This window comes from Prunus persica, chromosome G8 (assembly GCF_000346465.2).
Source record: "Prunus persica cultivar Lovell chromosome G8, Prunus_persica_NCBIv2, whole genome shotgun sequence".
NCBI classification, from domain to species: Eukaryota; Viridiplantae; Streptophyta; class Magnoliopsida; order Rosales; family Rosaceae; genus Prunus; species Prunus persica.
This window is the reverse complement of record NC_034016.1, coordinates 21,494,091-21,517,067: the sequence shown is the minus strand read 5'-3', so window position 1 is coordinate 21,517,067 and position 22,977 is coordinate 21,494,091. Positions and strand designations below refer to the sequence as shown.

General features: G+C 36.2%; 1 protein-coding gene and 2 pseudogenes across 5 annotated transcripts; 1 reads left to right on the top strand and 2 right to left on the bottom strand.

Annotated features, from left to right (window-relative positions):
• Positions 466–6,457, bottom strand: LOC18767037 (autophagy-related protein 18g). Of its 4 annotated transcripts, none has more exons than XR_002272851.1 (10): positions 5,724–6,457; positions 4,803–5,267; positions 4,225–4,662; positions 3,372–3,617; positions 2,433–3,266; positions 2,201–2,358; positions 1,801–1,931; positions 949–1,518; positions 750–832; positions 466–675 (listed from the first exon to the last, which is right to left on the bottom strand). XR_002272851.1 is itself a non-coding variant. In XM_020570011.1 (9 exons), the coding sequence occupies exons 1-9, from the start codon at positions 5,892–5,894 to the stop codon at positions 828–830; spliced, it is 3,018 nt and encodes a 1,005-aa protein (XP_020425600.1). In that variant the 5' UTR covers positions 5,895–6,457; the 3' UTR covers positions 466–827. The 4 variants fall into 4 exon arrangements, 2 of the variants coding, with proteins under 2 accessions (XP_020425600.1, XP_007199698.1); XR_002272852.1 differs by having other exon boundaries at positions 949–1,515; positions 5,724–6,454; XM_020570011.1 differs by having other exon boundaries at positions 466–832.
• On the bottom strand, positions 8,143–11,186 carry LOC18766918 (annotated as a pseudogene). Its single transcript, XR_002272754.1, has 8 exons — positions 10,990–11,186; positions 10,225–10,648; positions 9,841–10,092; positions 9,477–9,631; positions 9,269–9,348; positions 9,043–9,178; positions 8,760–8,909; positions 8,143–8,639 (listed from the first exon to the last, which is right to left on the bottom strand). The product of XR_002272754.1 is annotated as a receptor-like cytosolic serine/threonine-protein kinase RBK2 (transcript).
• LOC18766726 lies at positions 17,495–19,748 on the top strand (annotated as a pseudogene).

The window sequence follows — 22,977 nt, the reverse complement described above, 5'->3', positions numbered from 1 at the left end:
CCAGGCCCGCTCAACGTCCTTAGAATCACTCCAGTAGAATAGAGAACAACAGGATGACCACCAGGCTTCCACTGCTTTATTTTATTTTAATTTTTTTATTTGTATACATGTGCCACGCAACGTCTCTACTTGGTGATCGGATCTTCGGAAAAATGTCTCAATTAAAATTTAACTTTTAACTTAAGTAGTTAAAGAGCATTTGTTCATATCATGTATTTGGTGATTGAATCTTTGTTTTGTTTATTGGTTTTTAAAAATAAAAAAATACAAATACAAATGATGGTGTAAAACAATTTTAAACTACCCTAATTTATGGAGAAGGTGATCGAAGTCAAGTGCAAAGAGAGAATGCACATTGCCGGCCAACTAGCCTAATCCACATGTATATCATACAATAACTGTTCAGCTGAGCTATTACACTCAGACCATTGTTGACACTACTTAAAAAATAGGCAAATAACACAATTTCCGATTTACTTATTTTCTTGATCACTTTCTTTTTATTTTATTTTTCCATTTCATAACAACAGAAGAATAAAAGTATTATACAAACTTGGAGAGAACTTGTTTCACACCAAATTTATCTGTACAATACACAAGAGAATCGGTGAAAAGTTCAACGCGAGCAATAGCAATTCCAAATCCACTTTCTACGACTCGCCCCCTTCCCCACCGCTACCACAATCCATTAAAAAAATTTAATTTCCATCTACAATATGTACAATACCAAGAGAAAGAAGATAAGTCACCTTAATTTGGGAACAAAATAACTTTATGCATTACATATTGATTGTCGGAAGAGGCAACATGCGGCTTTAATTTATACATCAACCTGCCAAAAAGAAAAATACAATAAGGTCGCTACCAACCGAATTATAAACACTTTATGAAAATTAAAAGGAAGCTTGTAAAATAACGTTCTGTGAAGCCATAGGTTTAGATTTTAACCTTCATCAGAAAAGGCAAACATGCCTCCAAGCATTTCACTATCTTCCTCATCCATGGCTTTCACCTTATCGCAGTGGCTACTGTCACTGTCAACATCATCAGTTATGACTTCAGTTAACCCATGGCATCCATTCGGCACCAATGCGTTACAATGCTCCTCCTGGAAAAACTGTGAAAGATCTATTGGATGCTGCAAAGTGGGAGCCCCCTCTGCCACAATATTGGTACTTGAAGGATGTTGATCAGAGTATAAAACTGAGACCTCACTGATCCCAATTGCTTTTAAAGACAGGCCTTCTTCAGCAGAAACTCTTCCTCCTGGGGTCAACTTACTTTCTAACACAGGAAAACCGTTGGTGAGACAACTGGAAACTTGAGAATCGATGTTCTTAAAATGTTCAGATGGAGTACACAGAATGCTGAAAGATATATGGTTTTCTAATGAAGGCTCAACAATTGTATTGGCTCTTCTTTCCGGGCCATTCAAGATCTGACAAACTGTTGTGCGGGCCTTCTCATTGTTCGTTTGATCAAAATCGAGGAAATGCTCAATTCTTCTTGACGAACCTGCTAGGAATTCAAATAGGAATTATGTGGACGCAATTAGTCAAAATGATCAGGAAGGTATTTCAGCTATAATAGAGAAAAGTTTACACGAGCCAACATCTGGGTTTATCATACATCTGGACAATTGACTCAAAAAGGCTTTGCAAGAACAAAAATAGATATTAAATCTCCATTCCTATTTTTTCTCGAACGCCCGATGAAGAAGCAGCAGTCCAAGATGGACAGGCAGTCTAAGATAATAAACATATATTGATTGAAGCATATTTTCTATATATTATATCATACCCCCATCTGAGCTTTCCGTGGAGCTAAGCGATGCAGGCTTTGAGTGACAAATAACAGTCTCTTCCAAGATCTTGTCTTGAGCTTGATGAGGTTCTGACGAAGAATGACTGGGAAATCTCCCACCCGGGACTCTGAATCATACAATCAAGTGAGCATTTAACAAGTATCAGAATGGTAGGAGAAAGGCACAGACACGTGTATGACACACACCGGAATGCACTCATGCATGATATATATAACAGTACCTTGCCCCAGCACCTGGTAAGCTCAGATCAACCAAAACTAGAAACTTTTAACAAGATGCAGACACAAACATCTCCAGCAAGGATCAAAACACTATATTATTTACATTTCGGAGTTTTAAGAATGTGGGTTGGACTATAGATGAAATGGTTGTCACCTGTCATCCCAGCTTGATTTGATGATATGGAACTGCTCAAAAACAGGCAATAATTCCTTCTGTCTCATTTCAATTTCATGAACTGGGACTTTTTCAATTTCAAACTCTCCATCAGCAAAACTATCGACTCTTGGACAACCCATTGTATAAAAACAAATCTGGAACAGTGAGAAGAAAATTACCACCAAAATAGAGAAAATAAAACTGGAAATGTAACCTTGACAAGAAATACCTTAGACTTTTGCCATATTGGTAATCTCAAAGAACTTATTTGCACCTCTGCATTAGAGAGGTACCAGTGGGACCTATCATTGAGCTTTCCAGAGTAAGTTTCCAGTCTCCTTTCCCCCCCAACAGCACCATTTAAGTCTAGAGACTCCATTCCATGAGTACCATCAGAACCTGATTTAGTTTGGTTTATTTCTGCTACATCTTGTCTATCAGATGTGGTACCTAAAACAATGTCCTCTCTTTCTGGCCAGTCTGACCGCCTACATACATCCCACCATTGAATAGGTTCAACTTTCACTCTCAGATCTTCCTCCTGCATATGCATAGACGTAGCTGCCTGGGTACCACTATGACTCTGATCTACCCCTATCCTTGGCTGAAGTTCATGTTGAACTACATGACCAGATGGAGTATAAACTAATAGATGCTCCAAGGTACTGGTCCTTGAGTTACTCTGCCGAGGACTTTGAGATAATGAATTATGGAATACAGCTGCAACAGCACCAGATGGCACAAACACCTTCCCTGTTGTAGAAGAAGCAGTGTTGTTGACTGGGCTAAGCCATCCAAAACTGCTATATTTTATCCTGCTCACAACGGAAAGAGCAACAGGTGCTGGGGGTGGACAAGATTGTTGATTAAAAATGCAAGAAGAAGTAGACCACCAAGGTAGAGATAAAACTGGATATAGGGAGGGTTCTTCACCCTGAGTATTAAGAAGTCGAAATCCAGCATCGCCACCAAAAGGGGATAAAACAAAAACATGGCAGGTCCCCTTGGATGAAACAATTGCAACCCACTGACTGTAATGACTAAAGCAAATGTCCTGGATCATCTGCCAGAATAATAAAAATTGAGAAAAATGCATAAATAGAACATACAACACAAATTACATGGAAGAAATGAATGAACATCTTTAAAACTACATATATGCACTAACAGCTGATGTTATTCCACGATGCAACTTGTAAAGGTGCACATGAGATGAGCTCCAATCTAAGTTCTGACCACCTGATCCACTGTGTTTGCTTGAAGGCATAATCCGGAAAATATTAATGTTATTTCCATATATGGAGGCTGTAACCAGAAGGGTCCCACTGGGATCGAAACATAGAGCAGATATTGGGCTAGTATGAGCTTTAAATTGTGATATAACAGCTTGGGAAACAAAATCTTTGACAACAACCTGCAAGCAATCATTTTAATCAAGTAATGAATAAAAACTTTTTACTCAAAGCTAAAACTTAAAACTTCTGGTTATCAGCCAAGGCATAAAACAAAACTGTACTGAAACATCTGATAACCATCATGTAATTATTAAAGATCTCACTTCTTTTTCCTCGAGGTTTTAATTCTTATAGGATAAAGTATTAGAACTAAAAAAGGAAAATAAGACAGTCTATGAGGATGCCATAAAGCTTTGTGATCTATGTCATTAGCTGTGTAATATAGATAAGCGTTATGAGGAAAAATTAGCACCATAGAGTACAAAATCATCTATATGTCTAGCCATCCTACTAAAGATGAAATCAAGGATTGAGAGAGCTAAATCCAAGCAATTATATGAAGTTAAGAATTACTAAAGAAAAATAAAGATTGTCCACATTATCATGCTAAAGCAAACAACAACAGAGCCCACCTGTTTCAGGATAAAGAACATACAGAGACTCAATAGTTAGAAGAGATTATTCAATTTTGTAGCTTGCATGCCTAGACAAAAGACCATTTGTGAGATTTTCATTTAGTACATTGCAAGATGCAGTAAAAGTATTCATGGTGAGTAAAGAACTAACCATCCCTGCATTATCCATCTCTGTTCCTGCATGCCGACTGACTTTCCAGCCTGAATTTGATGATATTGGAGAGTTAGATCCATCTGGGAGCAGATCTTGACAGTATTTGTACAAGGTTTTGCATCCCATGTCACCCAGGTTAATTATTCCAGCAGCCAAATGTTTACTAGACTCCATCGCATAACGAGCCACATAACTACCACTGCCAGGTGATGTAGATGGACTAACTCCTGGAGAAGGAGTGAGGTTTTGGGGTCCTAAGCGACCTGTGTTTGACACTAGTGGGCTGTTGGAAGCATAGGCTAACCACCTTGGACCCACAGCCATTGGGCCATAACCGACATTAAACCCAATTGATCCTTGTCCGGCTAGCTGAGGAACAGGATAGGTAAGAACACTGAATTTGTTTTCGAGGGTGAGCGCGTCAAAGCAGTAAATCTGCCACCGAATATCAGGAAGATGAGTCAAAAATCTGCATCTAATCTCTTTTATACAGAAGGTGTAATCCTAAGTATTCAATCTCATACTTTTTAATATTCTCACATTCTAATATATGTCACATATAAGCGAGTGCTTACTTGAGTTGCAAGACCCACAGCTACTATCCGAGGACTGCATCTAATCATACACACAGCAGACCGAAATCTCAGAACATGCACATAACCGTGGGACCTAAGGGAATAAAACCGAACAGCTGTAGGAGAGCCGACAGGGTTTCCTGGCCGAGACTCCAAATTACTATCCCTGCCTATCCCTCCCAAGTGGCTCGTGTTATGAACAATCCCTGGACCATTGGTGTCGTCTCCAGCAACAACCAGCAGCAATGGATGCGCCATTCTGAATCCTTGGTTACCATCAGATGCTGCAGGAGAGGGCTGCATCTGTAAGAATGAAACTGGGCCATCGCGCTTTGAAACCAGTTCGCTGAAATTAGAGGCATCCTCTACATCAAAAACTTGAAATCCGTTCTGATAACCAAGTAAGAGAACATGCTTAAAGGCAGAGTGACTAAGCTCTAGCCTGCCAAAGCCAGCCCAAGTTACCTATTCACCAATGGAAGTTAACAAACATACAATGTTAGTTAATTAGTATATATGCATTAAACGGACAACCCAGTGATCAAAACCTGGCTCAGAAGAAACATTATAGTAACCGCCAAACTCAACAAGAAATTTGCTAATTCACATAAAGCAACATAAATTGAAGATAACATTCACCATTAAAAGCTGCCACCAAATCATTTTCCTCAAAATTCAAACCAAGTAAATAATTTAGAGCCAAACAAACTTGAATACAGCGATTCAATCATGCTGCCCAATCACTATAATTCTCTCTCACCCTAACATATCATAAATAAAAAAGCACATCAATCAGAAAATCCAAAAATAAGCTCCAGATTTTTTATAAAAACACCAATAACCAGTTGAAAGCCAAAAAAGGAAACAACTTTAAAATTAAACAAAAGCGAGGAAACACTAAATTTAGAAATCGCTTTGCACCTGATCCTTTTGATCCTCGGAAGCAGAAATAGAAGCAGCTACAGACGCACCAGCAGAGCGAACTGTAGAAGCGACGGTGCTCGCATTCGTCGAAACAGTTTTGAGGCACGACGATATGATCCTAAGTGAGTTCGGCAACAAGCCATTGTTCTTGCCCTTGCTCTTCTTCATTCTCCACCACCACCTTGACCTCGCACTAAGTGTCTTCTCTCACCCGCCACCACCGCCGGATTTAGGTTCTCCACCGCCGTGACCGCCGACGAACATCTCCGATCGCCGAAGATCGGATATAGCATCCGCTAATTGAAATCACAAAAAAGGAAAAAAAAACTATGTATGAATATGAAGGTCCTGGTTTCTTTGACTTGAACAAGGCTCTTCAACAAGGCGTGTGTTTTCTTAGCTAAATTCGCTCGCTCTCTATGATCAGACTCCGTATTTTTCTTTTTCTTTTCCTTTTCCTTATCTCTCGCTTTCAGTTTTTCTACCTTTTTTTCTTTCTCATGACTTCTCTCTCTGTGCTGTGTACGCTGTTGTATAGTTATGTTTTGTTTCTGTGGCGCAAAACCAATAATAATACTCTCCGAGTAAATTATAGAAGCATCTGCTCCAAAAAAAGAAATTAAAAAAATCTCTGAGGAAATTGATTTTTTTTATTGTTTATATTTTGGCCAATTTTTTTTCTTTATACAAGTAATAATCTGTTTTGATGTAATCTATTACCGGGAATTCGAACTTAGGTATAAAATAATAGCATATCTGTTATACCTAATTTAACTAAATTCATATCTGCATTTCAGTTATTTCTTAAATCTTATTAAACGCGTTTTGTTAAATAGTTTGGACACAATTATTGTGCCCTTTGTTTAGATCTGTTCATTATATTATATCAAAATATCAAATGTATTGTGGTTAATTTATCAATATTTTCCTTTTACTTTAGCAAGGGAAAAAATAACAAATGTTAAAATCTCAAGTAATTTTAAATCTGATACCATTTTTCAAATAGAAACAGAAGCATGACACCATTATTTAGATGTTTAAATCAATCTTTTGTGATTAATTAATTCACTATTCATATTTTCTCAAGAGATAAATTATTTTATTTATTTTTAAGGCTTATTATCACAAAATGTTCCTAAAGTTTACGAAACTATCATGGCTTATTATCACAAAACGTCTCTAAGGTTTACGAAACTATCAGATTGCATCCTTAATATTATTTTTTTGTCATTCGTGGTCCTCAAGGTTAGTATGTGTGATCACAAATGGTTCATGTCGTTAGGTTTCGTCAAAAACTCTGTTAGTTTATTGATGTGGCAGATATATATATATATATATATATATAACAAAACACCCTGAAGTTCATGCACCTATCACAAATGGTCCCTAAAAAAAATTTTAATTTAAAAATATATATTATATTTTAAATACATGTGACACTATATTATTGTAGATGTGGGCTCCATATATATGCCACATCAACAAACTAATGGAGTTTTTAAAAAATAATTTTAAAATGAAAAAACTAAGAGTTTAGGGTTCATAAATGGTCCTCGAGATTATAATCCTTCTATAAATGGTTTTTTCATTTATAAATAATTTTAAAAAGAAAATCAAAATTTTATGAATTTTAAATTAAAAAATTAAAAAATTTCGTAGGGACCATTTGTGATAGGTGCTGAACCTCAGAGATGTTTTATGATATATACATATATGCCACGTCAATACACTAACGGAGTTTTTGACGGAACCTAACGGCATGGACCATTTGTGATCGCACATATTAACTTTGAAGACCATAAGTGACATAAAAAAAAATTAATGATGCAATTTGATAGTTTCATAAACCTTAAGGACGTTTTGTGATAATAAGCTTATTTTTAATTGTACACAAAATTTGACTGATTAGATCTGATTAGATAATCAAATGATGAATACTTTAAAAACTTGTGTTTAGAACTTGGAAATGATAAAATTGAATGTGTAAATTATCATTATTGTTTTACTTTTCCAAAAAAGAAAATAAAAATTAAAAGGAGTGGCGTGGTGAGTAGAGCAGGAAGGAAGGAGGAGAGTAGGGGCTTTAGCGTCAGAGAGTAATTGTGGTGACGACTTTGGTTGGGTTTTATACGCCATCCGGCGTGGGGTTGCGTGCCAGCCGGATTCAAACAAAACTTGCCGATACCATCTATGGCTTGTGTCCCAGCCTAGCCTAGCCGCTTGCCTGTCTAGCCAAATTGTTAGCTTCAAATTCAATTCAAACACGGATTTATTAGCTTCAATTCAAACACAGGATTTATTAGCTTCAATTCACACTCCATGTTCATGTTCATGCATCCCTCTTCATCATGATAATTGACACCCTATTGTCATTATAATAATTGATATTTTATCTGTCATTCATCACGTGAAGAGAGAGACATACACATAAATTTATACGATCTTCTGAAATAATATATAATCAACCAATGTGATAACTAAAACAGTTTGCTTAACTTACTAACATTCATTTCTTTGATTGTAGTTTGTATTATGTACATGGGTTGGATAAACAAATTGTCACTCTTTCCTTTTCTTCTTTAACTCTTAAATACACTTACACAGTTTGAGGACCATAGTCGTTCTTTCCTTCTTTGGACTTGATGGACCAAAACCAGAAACTCCTAGTTTCCATTCCCATTACTCCAAAAGTTCCCATGTCGCATTACTTGTCTCATGGGACAACAACCTCATGGCTTCCACAGTTCCAGGCGAACCCCCACTCCATAATGCCGATTAAGGTCCTTTAATTCTTGGTTGGACATGGTCTTCTGTGTTGATGTGCTCATCCTGAAATGCTTTCCGGTAAAACGACATTCGGCTTTTCTTCATGCACTTCAAGCTGCTAAGATCTCCACTCAAAAGTTGTACCACCTAAAAACACCATGATTAACATCTCATCTTGTTTTACATGCTTAATCTTATGAAACTTATCAAAAGCTTCATAAGCAACAGCTTTTGGTTTATTGGTTATAGGAAACAAACAGAACATACTTGATTCATACTTGGCCTTCGTATTGAGGACTGTTGTATGCATGCAGAAGCAACCAGCAATACGAGATTCATCTGCCGAGTGTTGTACTCATCTCTTAGAGAAGGATCGACTAAGCTTTTAACCTCATTCTTCTTCAGCAAGGGCTTTGCCTGGTGAAATACATAAACAAATTCTGCATTATGAATATCCATTTGTTTTGACTTGTTTGAGAATATTAAACGAATGTGAGCGCCATTTGGTTGCGGACATCCTAATGGGAAAGAAAATTCCTAAACAACGTACCCACAAAACAAGGCTTTGCTGAGAGTAATCTAGTGCTCGGCGTCCGGTGACTAGTTCCAACAGCACCACACCATAGGCAAAAACATCAGTTTTTTCATCTACTATGCCGTGCAGTAGGAACTCGGGAGCAAGATAGCTGTGAATTGTGATGAATACATATCAGATTAAGGCTAGCTAAAGTATTTGATGGATTATAGAAGAGGAGGCAACTATAAGGTTTACATACCCAAATGTGCCCTCAAATTTTGATATAGTGTGGTGAGTCCATTTCTCTGGTAGCCATTTTGCAAGACCAAAGTCACAAATCTGTATGAAAGTCATCCCAGCATTATAATTATTTGCGTTATGCGTAAATTGTAAAGAAATAAATAAAAGCAGAAAGAGTACAACAACAAGGGCATTCAAGCTACGGAATGTCAAGTTCAAAAGGGTACCTTGGCCTCAAAATCCTCTGTTAGCAAAATATTTGCAGCCTTAATATCTCTGTGGATAATTCTCCTTTGACAGCCCTCATGAAGATATTGTAAACCCTTACCTGCACCTAATGCAATTTTATACCTGATCCCCCAATCAAGCTTCTCCTTTGAACCTATAAAATAAATAAGTCAGTCAGTAAACAGGATATTCACCAAGGATGAAGATATATAAGCTGGAACACACTGCTGGTTTTACTCTTCTTTTTTTATGAACAAGTGGGGCAAAAGCCGCAGCACAAACAAACAAACCTGCTGGTTTTACTTTGTGTTACATTAAAATAGAAGCATGATGGCATGGCATCAAAACTGTGGGCTTACTTACCATAAAGCACAGAAGCTAAGCTCCCTTTTGGAGACAATTCCAGAACCAAGTGCATCCCTCCTTCAACCCCATACCCAATTAACCTGGCAGTATTTGGATGATTCACGTGAGCCATGATACCAATCTCTGCTAAGAAGTCCCCGGTAATCTCTTCCGGTGTCCCCCGGGTTAGCCGTTTGACTGCCACAAGTTGCCCATTTGGTAGACAGCCCTTGTAAACTTCAGCATAACCCCCCTTTCCAATCTGATTTTCTATACGAAAACAAGAAAAACAACTATTATTTATGCAGTGAAATTACTTACTAACTCTTCCAAAATTGGCATTCTGAAAAAGAAAAAATAAAAGTAAATGTGAAATTTGAAGCACAGCACAAGTTTACATACCGTGGCTGAAAGACTTGGTGGCAGCCTGGAGCTCATACAGGGAGAAGTTCTTCCATGGTGACTTGAAAGGGTACATATCATCAATATCTGACTGAAACTTCGGCGTTATAATCTCACGCATACTACTGCTCATTCTTTTTGAGAATTTCACGAGAGGATGCATTGTTGTGGCTATGGGTTTCTTGGATTTAGTTCTCAATAATTGCACAAGTCCATGCCACCGAGAAGTTGGTTTTGATATTTGGTGATTTTCAGAGTTCGCAGTCGGCTCTTTGGAAAAGCTTGTTTCAGAATCCGAACTCCTAAAATAGTCCTCAAGAACTCCTTTGGGAGAGTCCGTCTCAACATCTTCCTTCATTTTTCAAAGATCACAACCTACCAAACTCCAAAAAATTTCAATTCACCCAATCGTCTCTGTGCTTTTCTGCATATATATGGCCCATCAAAACAGAAAGAGTAAGAGGAAACCTAAACAAAAGAGGGATTGCAAGCAACCCATTAAGGAAAGTTTTAAAATTAGAGGAAAACTAGGAAACATATGCATGAAAACCCAGAGAAGATGTATAACCCAATAAGAGAAACAAAAACTGAAGAAACCCAAAAGAGAGAGAACAATAAACAGAGTTAAGGTATATAAGCTCTATTTTAACATGCAAATACTAATTGAGGCAAACCCACAAACAGAAACTGTGCAAACTTAGATGTCAAAACAGAAACCCAACAAAACTAATAGAAAAAGATGAGAAACTGTGAGGTTGAGCATACCACAAAGACTGAAGAGTGAAGGTTCTCTTAATCTTCTCATACACAAACAGAGCAATAAAACAGAGGAAGAGAGAGAAAGTGTGCAGAGATTTGGAAGAAGGTGGACTTGGATTCGGAATTACTCTAACCGTTTCAACGATGTCTCCCTTTTCAAGGTTCCCCGGGAAACTATTCACAAATCCTTTTTCTTGTATATTATTGCAAAATTTTGTAAATATATGTGGCAACAGGAAATTCTCGGTCCTATGTATCTGTGGAGCAGAAAACAGGATGTGGTCCGTGCGTGGGATTAATTTGGTCAAATATAGCCCCGATTTGGTCTCCTTTAGGATTGTGCCATGTTGGATAATCTAGCATGTGTGATTTTTTGACACTTGGATTCACTTAAGCCAAAGTTTAGACTACTTCGTTCTAGTTGAGCAAAAATCAAAGATGGTAGTAATGTTTATCTCTAATTAAAGATGGTAAGCAAAAATCATTCTGATAAAATAATAAAATATAAAGTCTTAATCTTTGGCGCAGTTTGGGATGTGAGAAAGGCCGTTGGTTTTATTGGTAAAATGTTACGAGTAGAATAAGTTTTGGTTTGATTGAGATGTTGAGTATTTTTTTTCTTCACCAAACTTTCTTTCTTTATGGATTTTTTAAGGCAATGTTTTAACGGTGTCATCTTAGGAAGACCTATATTTTCTAGTTTTTCTAGGTGTACTGTTTTATTGGAAAGTTAATGAAGTTTTTCGAAAAGGAAATATCAATTAAAACAAAAACAAAACAGGCAAGTCTCCATTGCAAGGCTTATTATCACCAGGAAATCCTTACTATGATCGGATATTACATATTCGTAGCATAATCTTTTTATTGCTAGAGAAGAAAGCATGGATTCTTATTAATTAATACCAAAAATTGGTATCCTATTCTAATTCCTAGTGCGAATTGGTAAATTTTTAAATGAATAAAAAACTAGTCCCGTTTTATATTTTTTGTGATTAATTTCTATGGTATCGGTTTTTTTTTTTGAGTTCGAATTCCATGGTATCGAATTCTTGTGAACTAGTGATAAAAGTTGACCATATATGCCTATTATGTATAGTGATGTTGACCTTTGTGTCCAAAGTCAAATCAGTTGAACTTAAAATTAGGGTAGATGGTAGGATTGGTAAGCTTACTTTTGTTATGGTTGTTGTTTGGTGCCTAATATCAATATCAATATAGAATTAGCACACAATCGTAATTAATTATAATGATGATTATGTATACATGCGAAAGCAAGACTGGTCCAATGATGCAGACGTCATAAGGTGGTATATTGGTTTATGTGGAGCATACCATGAGTGAACCTATGGTAATAATCATATAGGCAATTTTCAGAATTGTAATCTTTTGGCAACGTCGATCTTATGAAGAGTATTAAAAAGATCCAATCCAATTGGAACAAAACGACAGATGCATAATTTCATTTGTTGCGTTTGGTCATCAAAAAAAATTTATTCATATTTAATATCATAGTGGCTTGTACTTATTTCTATTCCTCTTATCAACAAAATACTATTGCTCTTTAAAATTTTTTTTGTAATGCATTATAGAATAAAAAACAATGGCCTTTAGATTTCATGATAATGGTTTCATGTGTTTTAATATATCTTTCTAGTTATTACAAATTACAATTCACTATCCAATTCAATTTCAATTGGATCCTTTGGATTGGATTGAAAAACTCGCAATCTAATTTACATATAATCAAGCACGGATTGATTAAATTTTATTGATTTCAAATCAACGAATACCCTTAATCCCGATGCCTCAGAATTATAAAGATCACTCAAAACAACTACCGAAACAAGTATATTTTGTTGCTTTTGTAATCATATGAATGTAATCATTGCAAGCACTATGCATGGAATCAAAACCCTCACACAATGAATTTAGATTATGTTCATGATTACGGACATTCTTCACTCACAAATCAAGAAATTGCTCCATATAATCATACCCATCATCAAATAGTTAATACATTTTTAGTTTGTCTCACATCACATGTACACACTAGTTTGGTGCATAAGTCGCTTGTTTCTTAAGTTTATATACCAATCCATGAGTGATATTATAATTTTAAAAAATAATGTCGAAATGATTCGAGGATACTCAGAGTCAGCTTTCAATGTTGTATTCTCTGGTAGGTGGCGGATTGCAATCCCAGCATAATAAATCAAGGCTTCAGATATTCTCACTGGTCAACAACTCTCTCATTATTTCTTAGATTAAAAACAATATATCTTATTTCATTCCTTTTCTGTTTTTCCTTTTCCCTTTTTATATTCGAAATTTACACAAAAATATTTACACTTATTCACCAAGCAAAGAAGACTTAAATTAAATTACTGCACGCGTAATAAATAAATAAATAAAATTAAAGTTTTAGACCAAAATAAATTTTAATTCCTTCAAAAAGAGAGAAAAAAAAATGAAAGAAGAAGCCATGATTACATATCCCCTGTATAAGTTGTTACATGTTTCTTGGATGAGAAGGAATTGCATGACAGAGTTTTCTTGTGCAAGTTAGCATAAATTCTTTTTGGGATTTTTTTAGTAAAATCTCACGCAATATAACTTGTGGGGGGATATGCGGTGCGAGTTTGGTGTTTGTATAATTTGTTTCCATGTGGTGTGGGTTATGGTTTATATATATATATATATGTTTGAGGCAATCACAAGACAGGGAATTTTATTTTATTTGCCTTTTCTTTTTCCTTTTTTATAACGAAATGAAACGATTTTGTGATCAATCATTAAATCATTAAATATTATAAAATCAGGTCCACAAACACACATCATGCCAAAGATGATATTGATTGGTGAGTAAAGTTGTATGTAGTTTGGATTTCACGATGTTCCTCCTTGCGTTCTACATCAACTTGAAGAATTAATAAGAAGTGAGAGGTGGATTATTTATTTATTTATTTATTTTCTTCTTGCTTTTCAAGTTGAAAAGGAGGCTGAGCTGAAAGCTTCAAACCAAACAGAGCCCCGAATAATTAAGAACCTTCACCTTTTATTGTTTACTTTTATACAAGCGATAATAAAGGAGGGATATGTTTATACATAAAAAGATAATCACGTTTTTAAACACTTGGGGCTTGTTTGTTACACCTCTTTGGCTTGGATTGGCTTGGCTAAAAGTTAAAGTAAATTTAGGTTTTACCCATAAAAAAACTTTTACTTTTGGAAAAAGCCAAAGCTTTTTCAAAAAAGACAGAAAAACCTCTCAACTTTCAAACCAAAGACATGCAAATGTAAAAGATTCTTTAGGAAATCAAAAAATAAATAAGGGCAATTTTGTCCATTTTGGCTTCTTTTAAAATTTTTCTCTCTCCTTTGGGCTTTTCCAAAGTCTCCCGGAAGTTAATCCCATGTTTGATGTCACTTGGTCCTAATATTAAGTGGGATTAGTAATTCCAAGCCCACCAAAAATACCTTCTTAGGTGTTCTTAGCTAAACCCATGTGAAAATGAGGGACTATTAGTCCTGACCAAAATTCTGCAACTAACTCCACCGAAGCGCCGGCGGCAACCACCCTAAACCCTAAACCACCCAACGGCAATCACAACCACCGACTATGGGTTGTAGACGGCGATGACAGGCAGCAACAGCGATGGCAGACGGCGACGACAAACCACCACGGCGATTGAAGCTGTTCCACGATTTATCTTTGGGTCTTCATTGAGTCTGCTTCTACCTCTCTCTCTCTCAAGTTTTTTTGTGGATAGTGATTTTGGTGTGGGCTATGAATTTTTGCCATAATTTAGGTGTGAGCTCCTGCCTCTCCCTCAAATTTGTTTCTGTAAATTACTTACCACACCAAAGCCAAAGTATTTAAACTGGATGATGTTTTTAGGTGGGGTAGAAATTACAATCCAGGGTTAGTCTCCTTAGGATTTTGATGATGCCTTACAATCCAGGGTAATCTACTCCTTAGGAGACTAACCCTGGATTGTAATTTCTACTGATGCAGGGTAATCATATCTTAACTAGATCCAAAGGATAATCTACTGATGCTTAATTGGAGTGATTTCAATAATGTGAAATGAATTACCATAAGAAATATAATGTTATATGAAAGTGCAGTTGAAGTTGGGTTTTACAAATCAATTGCTCATCTCTCTCATGCCCAAGATGAAGTTGGGTTTTAGAAATATAATCAAATTGAACGGTCTAGCAGAATATTTTAAAAATCATATTAAAATAGTATAGCCGCGCGGCTATACTCTTAAAATATTATATTTAAAACGGCTATACTCGCTGAATATATTAAAATATTTTAAGAGTATCGCCGCGCGGCTATACTTTTTTTGGAAATTCGACGTATTTTTGAAATGGGTTTTCGTGATTTTGACGTTAATCGAAAACCCAACGGATTGCCCCTGAATGGTGAGCTGTTCTGGGCCATTTATATGAGCTGCTTTGTCGAAAATAAGATGGTATATCAGTTGAGAGGATAAAACAATTTACAAACATCCCATCAGAAGCAGCATGGGAGATAAAAGACCTGTTCCTCCTTCAAATTGGCCTTCCCGTGGCCATGTCGAGCTCAAAGACTTGCAGGTAGTTTACCTTCAGTTCAGTTCTGTTTATATCTTCTGAACAAATAAAGTCAAATCTTACATTCCATGAGCTGCTACACTCTACCCATTTGTCGTCCCAAATGGTATATTTGTACTACATCTTCCATGGCTAGTTGTCCTTACTTGGTCATCTCCATTACTTTGTCTCAAGCTAAATAAGCCCTGTTCCTTTTGATATCGTCTAATACACCTTTGGTCCTCAAAGGCATTAGTCCAAGCATTCACGGGGGTGAAAAGACTGGTGTTGTGGGTCGAACAGGGAGCGGGAAATCAACTTTGATCCAAGTGTTCTTTAGGCTGGTGGAACCTTCAGGAGGCAAAATTATCATCGATGGGATTGATATAATATAACCACAATAGGGCTTCACGATATCAGGTCTCGCTTCGGGATCATTCCTCAAGAAAGAACCTGTCCTTTTTGAAGGAACTGTGAGAAGCAACATTGATCCAGTTAGGAATTTATTCAGATGAAGAAATTTGGAAGGTAAAAACCTGATAAACTTAAAGATGTGGTAGCTGCAAAACCTGTTTAGGTATGTGACTCTCCCCATTATTTACTCTCTGGAACTGAACTGCTAGCTAGCATAAGGATTAGGTACTGACTGATTCCATCAAATTAAGTGGCTGATGAGGGCGACAACTGGAGCATGGGGCAAAGACAGCTTCTCTGTTTGGGGCGAGTTATGTTGAATCACAGCCGGCTCTTGTTCATGGACGAGGCCACGGCTTCAATTGATTCACAGACAGATGCTGTAATACAAAGGATCATCCAAGAGGATTTTGCTGCATGTACAATAATCAGCATTGAAAATTCTCATCTCTCTCTCATGCGCAGTTGAAGTTGGGTTTTAGAAATCAATTGCTCATCTCTCTCATGCGCATGAGGGAAAAACTCCTCAAATTGAAGGGTCTACTAGAATATTTAAAAAAATTCTATTAAAGAGTATAGCCGCGCGGCTATACCTTCCGAATATATTCGAATATTTTAAAGGTATAGCCGGGCGGCTGTACTCTGGAAATACTGTATTAAAAAGGTATAGCCGGTCGGCTATATGCTTTAAATATAGGGAAATAGCTTAAAATGCCACCCTTGTTATAATTTTAACTAAAAATACCACCCCTTCCCAATTTTTTTACAACTACCACATATAAATACATCTTTATTGTGGAATGATTGTACCCATTTCAGTTTTTCAGAAATTGGGTTCTCTCTCAACTCTCTTGGCTCTATCTCTCTCTTCAGCCCTTCTCTCTCCCTCGTGTAACTCTCTCTCTCTCCGACGCAATCGTCTTTCTCCCTCAGCGGTGGCTATTCATCCAAGCTTAACTCCACGGTTCACATCCACGAGGTACTGTTCATCTTCCTTGTCTTTGAAATTTGGGGTTTTTGTGAATTTGGTTTATGGTGTATGAATTTGTAAGAAATTGATTTAGGGGTTTCTTCGAAATTGGTTTTGGGTTTTAGGGTTTAGGGGTTGCTCAGAAACTGGTTTAGGGTTTATGGGTTTCTTTGAAATTGGTTTAGGGATTTCTCTAGGGTTGAGGGTTTATGGGTTTCCATGAACTGGGTAATAACTCACACCCACTCTCACTCGCTCGCAGACACTCTTCACAAAAATCAAACTCTTCATTTTGTCACAGAAAGTTTGGACTTTGTTCACCTTTGTCTGGGTAAGTCCCAACTATCTATATTTTTTGATGAGATTTTAAGCTCTGGGCTCTGTGATTTCTACAAGAATTAATTCCACAATATTCTGATTTAATTGTTCAAATCAAAGCAAAGGAAGGAACGTTGTTTATGGATGGGTAATTGTCAAAAACGACTTCTGGAATCTACATGCTTATAATCAAATTTTGCTTATGGATTTATGGGATGGTTTTGGGTTCCCTGTAATCTTTTGAGAATGTTTTGTTTATGGCATTTTTAAATGGGCTTGATTTTTGGTTTGGTAGAATGCATTTGATTGTGGTTTGGGTGATAGAGTGGTGGAGATGCAGATGGAGGTGTGGGTACTTTGTCTCTGTTAAAAGGAAATTGCAGGTTTATGGTTTGGTTTAAACAATTGTGTGGTTGTGTGTTCGCTTTAGGTGTCAGTATCGTGATGCAAAGGAGACTGTGTTTCTAGGTTTAAATTCAGTGTTTCTATGTACATAATTAGGTGATTTCTTAATATTTCTATTAGGTTATTTCAGTTTGTTTTCTGTTTGATTTGGAGAGCTGCGCTTGGCATGATTGTTTTCTTTAAACTTGGTTGATTTAGGTTTGGCCAGAAGGTGCTGGCAATGGCTACAGCGACATATCCACCACTACCACCGTATTATAAACTCTACAAAGATTACTTGCAAGATCCCAAATCAGCTCCGGAGCCGCCCTCTCCGATTTAAAGGACATGCATTTGTTATGGTGACAATTACACTATGAGCTTTTCTCATTCTTTGCATTCTTCCTGTCAAAATTTATATAAACTGTGTAATTTGATTTCTGAAAATTGCTTTTGTCACTAATGACTAGATGCTAGAAGTTTTTGTGAAAAGTAAAGTTTGTTGAATTTACTGTTTGAAGAATGCCATCTCTCCTTTATAGTAGTTGCTTTACTGTTTGAAGAATGCCATCTCTGCTTTATAGCAGTTGCTTTAGCCAGGAATGTCATATATGACCTTTAAAGTTGTTGGCTTTGAATGTTGAGTTTGGAAAATGTGTAATTCTATAATCTACTGTGTTGATGTTATCAATGTATGATTTCTTTGTTTTCCTTGTAATCTCTTCTTAATTAGTTTTATCTTATTTTATATAGACTGATGACATTCTTCCGAGCTTGGAAGATCAGGGAGTGCATCAACTGTATCCAAAAGGCCCAAACATTGGTATGCCTCCCTCCGTTCTAGTTTTAATTATTTGTATTGTCATGTGAAATTACTGCTCTTGAAATTTCTGATTGATTGCCATAGTTTTCTAGGCTATGGCGTATATCCAATCCATACTAGAAAATGTTGTCATGCATGATAAATCCGACATTACGACTAAAATATGAACCCTTAATGAGCCTTCTTTAGTGCAATACAAATGTCCTCTCTAGAAAGGAGAAGAGTGTTAGGGGGTATGTATCATCTGGTTTGCAGAGCATGATTTTATTGATAATAACTAACAAGAAACAAATAAGAACTGCCTGTGCACATACGTGTATGTCTGTTTATTCTAGTGTCTATATATATATATATTGTGCATATGCATGTGTTTGTTTTCCGCCTCTAAAATGTTTTATGCTTCTCTGACAAAAATTGTGATCCTTCTTAGATTTTAAGAAGGAACTGAGGTCACTTAACAGAGAATTTCAGCTGCACATTTTGGAGCTGGCTGATATTCTTGTAGAGAGACCTTCACAGTACGCGAGGAGATTGGAAGATATATCTCTTGTCTTCAAGAACTTGCATCATCTTCTCAACTCATTGCGTCCCCATCAAGTAAGATAGTTTTGGGTCTTAGAATGCACTGTATTGGTTTGTGTTTTGAGGTACTTTATTTTGTAATGTATTTTATCAAACAGGCTAGGGCAACGTTAATTCACATTCTAGAACTTCAGATACAACGTCGTAAACAAGTTGTGGAGGATATAAAGAGGTATGCTTTCAACAATTACTGGAAATATTTGTGGTCTGAGGCTGAAATGTTTTGCTTTGTTTTCCAAAACAGTTGAAAGAAAATTTCTTTGTCCTTCGATCATTGAAATGAATCGCTTATATAGCATTTTATTTAGAGTAAAAGTACTTGAATCTACTAGGCTATTCTTTTGGTGCATTGTAGAAGTTGTTGAAAACTCCCCTGTTCTTGTATGTGAGGCATCGAAATGTTGATTTTTAGTTTCTTTCAACCTTGAATTATGAGGTTAAAAGTAAACTGCGGTGTGTGCATGGTCAGTGTAAGAGTTCGAAGATGCATATAAATTCTTTAAATCTACTGGTATTGTGACTGTGTAATCAATCTGCCATGTGGATTGGATGTTACATAATTGCTTGTGACTATTTGCTTCACTTTCTTGTTTAGGAGGAGAGAAGAAGCACGGAGACTTCTCAAGGAGTCTATTGGAACGTTGGAGGACACCGACGCATCTTTTGTGCTAAAGTAAGGGTGTGTGCTCATGTTCGTTCTGCCGCCAATTGAAGCCTCTTGGAGAGTTGCATCTCAATACCTTCATCATGCTTCATGTATTAGAAAAATTATAGGTTCAATTATCATTGTAATCAAAGTAAAAGCAATTTGATAGTGTGCATGATACTGTTCTCTCTTGCTCTGCTGCTATGAAATTCTTATTTACCAATTGGCAAAGAAGAAAACATAGTTTCGACAAAGTCAATAGATCATTACAAGAACCCTAGAATACACTAGCGGAACTAGGACAAAGGCTACAGTGGGCTGTAGCCTAGGGAGGTTTTGGGGTTAAACAAAAATCAAACCTATATATTTGCCTCATTTGAAATGCAGAGCAATAGGCTCTTTAAATTGTAGTCTGTAATGGATGTCGGATGTCCCCACTGATACTTAAAGATGTCGGATGTACCCCCTCCAAACGAGCATGTCAGTTACCCTATTGCATGTGTATTGTACTAATATTGCCTTTGTATTGCATAGATATTGTATGCATATTGCCACCCTATTGTATGTATATTGTGCTACTATTGCTGTTGTATTGCTGTTATATAACTCTAATATTGCCTCTCTAGTGCACGTATATTGGCCACATATTGCCATTATATTGTATGTATATTGAGTACGGCTTATCAATGAGTTTACAGTTTAGGCCCTACTTCATTCAAAAAGAAGACGAGGACGAGAACGAAACAACGTGCCTTTCAAAAACAGGCAATCAGATGCATAATAATTGCATCGTAAGACATTGTAAGAAATTATTTTTAAAAATAATGTACACAAAAAGGAAGGTATGAATAAATATGCAAATGCTTCGTGATGGGTTGAAGAAAAGGATGATTACATTTGGTGGTTTGATTATGTTTGGTGATACGATATGTTCTTCATCTTAATCTTCTTCATATATATATACTTGTTGTATTATTAATTCACACAAATTCATCTCGTAATCATCCAACTATTAAAGCTAAGTAAATGAAATGAAACAAAAGAAGAAGCCCAAAATAAACAGAAACAACAATTTCTAGCACCCTTTTATCGCCTCTCTATCACTACTGTATCACCAACCTATCACCAGTTTATTGCGTTTTAGGCAAAAACAAATTATGCACTTCCTCTGTTTTTTATTTTTGACATATGTCCATTGTTTGACCTCCATTTTCCTGTAAGGAAAACAAAGAACACATGAATTTAATTTGGAATGGATAGATAGCTTTCCATTAAACCTTTTGACCAAAAAAAGTAAACAGCAGAGCTTCTCCTAGCAAGCAAAGGCAGGATTTAGTTGATGACCATTAGTTCAAACATTATGTGATCTAATAGGGATAACAAATTTTGGGAACAAGTAATGAATCTTCAAAACGATAAAGAACAACTAGTAAACTAATTTATGCATTTTAACTTTGCACGGGTCACAGCGCTGAACATGATATTTGGTAACCATCTCTATACTTAGGGGTCACAGTGCTCAACATGATATTTGGTAACCATCTCTATACTTTACAGTTATGAAATTGACATGTACATTTCTTTTCCCCAAACCAAAGGTTTTTAAAAATTCCACAAAGTTTATGTATAATATTTGACTGTATTAAACTCAAAGAATTCGATTAATGTATGAATAACAAATAATTCTTCATATATGCAAAAGTCAATCACATGACTTGAAATTAGAAATTCTCACTGCACATAAATCCACCATTACTACATACAAATAAACATCCACAATTCCATAAGGCATAAGGCAAGTTCTAAGGGATACACAAGGAAAGAAAGAAAAAAATATTTCCAAGAACAGCCAATGAGAAATAATGTTACAGACCAAAAGCAAACAAGGCAAAGTTAAACCACCATTCTTAAGACAAAAGGCACCAGACAATTTCTATTTATTGAATCAGCTCACAGAAAATGGTCGATGTGTATCACTTCAGGTCTCTCTTTGTCTAGATCAATTCATTAATTTGCCATTGCACTTCTGATATCTAGGAAAATCCATTGGCTCAAAAGACACCATCAGCTTCAACTCTGAAATTATGCATGGTTGACTACACAAGTTGTTTTGACCTCCAAACATGGGAAAAATTCTCAAGCCTGCAAGTACGCATAAAACTTCTCAAGAATGGAATGATAAACAAACTCTGCGAAAAATAAAATAAAATACTACATGTAAAAAAAAAACGAAAAGATAATTAAACTGAACACAATAACTTACAGCAACATTTAGTAATCTAATTCATGGATACAAAGAAAACATTGACTTGATTTGCTTTCTCTTATGAGCTTTAGTATTATTAAACTGCAGCATCCTATTAAGTGCCTACAAGAATCGGAAGATATTTTCTGAAACCCCATATTTTTAGAATAAATAAAGAAAAAACAACATCAGCAAAATTGTTAAAACATTAGTCAAATTGTTGAGAATATAAAATCTCACATCCACTATTCTAAGCCTTGCATTTCAATATATAAAATTATGAACCTCTTCAGCCATTATCACCATAGTACTGGACTTCGCTGACAAATAATGCATAACAAGTGGATGTTGCAACAAGTGGATGTCTCATCAAATAGAACTTTGTAGCTAAAGGAATAATTAATTACATGATACATATGCAATAAGCAAAGGAGCTGGAAATTAAATGAAACCAGGATGGGCAAATCTATTTCTTCAATCACAGAAGCATTTAATGGGTAAATTGAACAAACAACATATAGGTTCATGGGCTGAGGTAGAATTTCTTCATTCATCGTTAGCCACCTTAGTCCTTAAGAAGAAGAAATACATTAATCCCTAACCCTCCTCTTCCTCAAATTTCTTTCCTTCCATGCCTTGAATTCTATCCCTATTCATGCACCCATGACATGATCTGTCAAAGAGCAGTATCAACAAGCTACAAAAACAAGTCTCCTCATGACCCATTTGAACCATGCTCAAATGACACCCAAAAACAGAGTGATGTTAAAACAATTCCTTCTGAGCCACAAAACATGGCGAAGAAGTAACCAGGCTAGATCACGGGCAAAAAGTACTTCATAATGAGAGCAGCAGAGTCACTGCTCTGTCGAAGAACTCTGTACTAGAAAACCATCATATGATGACAGTCAAAGTGAGGATTTGCAAGGTTTGTCATGTCATGCAATAATACTAGTCCATCGAACACATCTACCTAGTGAATAAAAAAAAATATACATTCCAACCTTAAATATGAATGGAATTGATTTCGT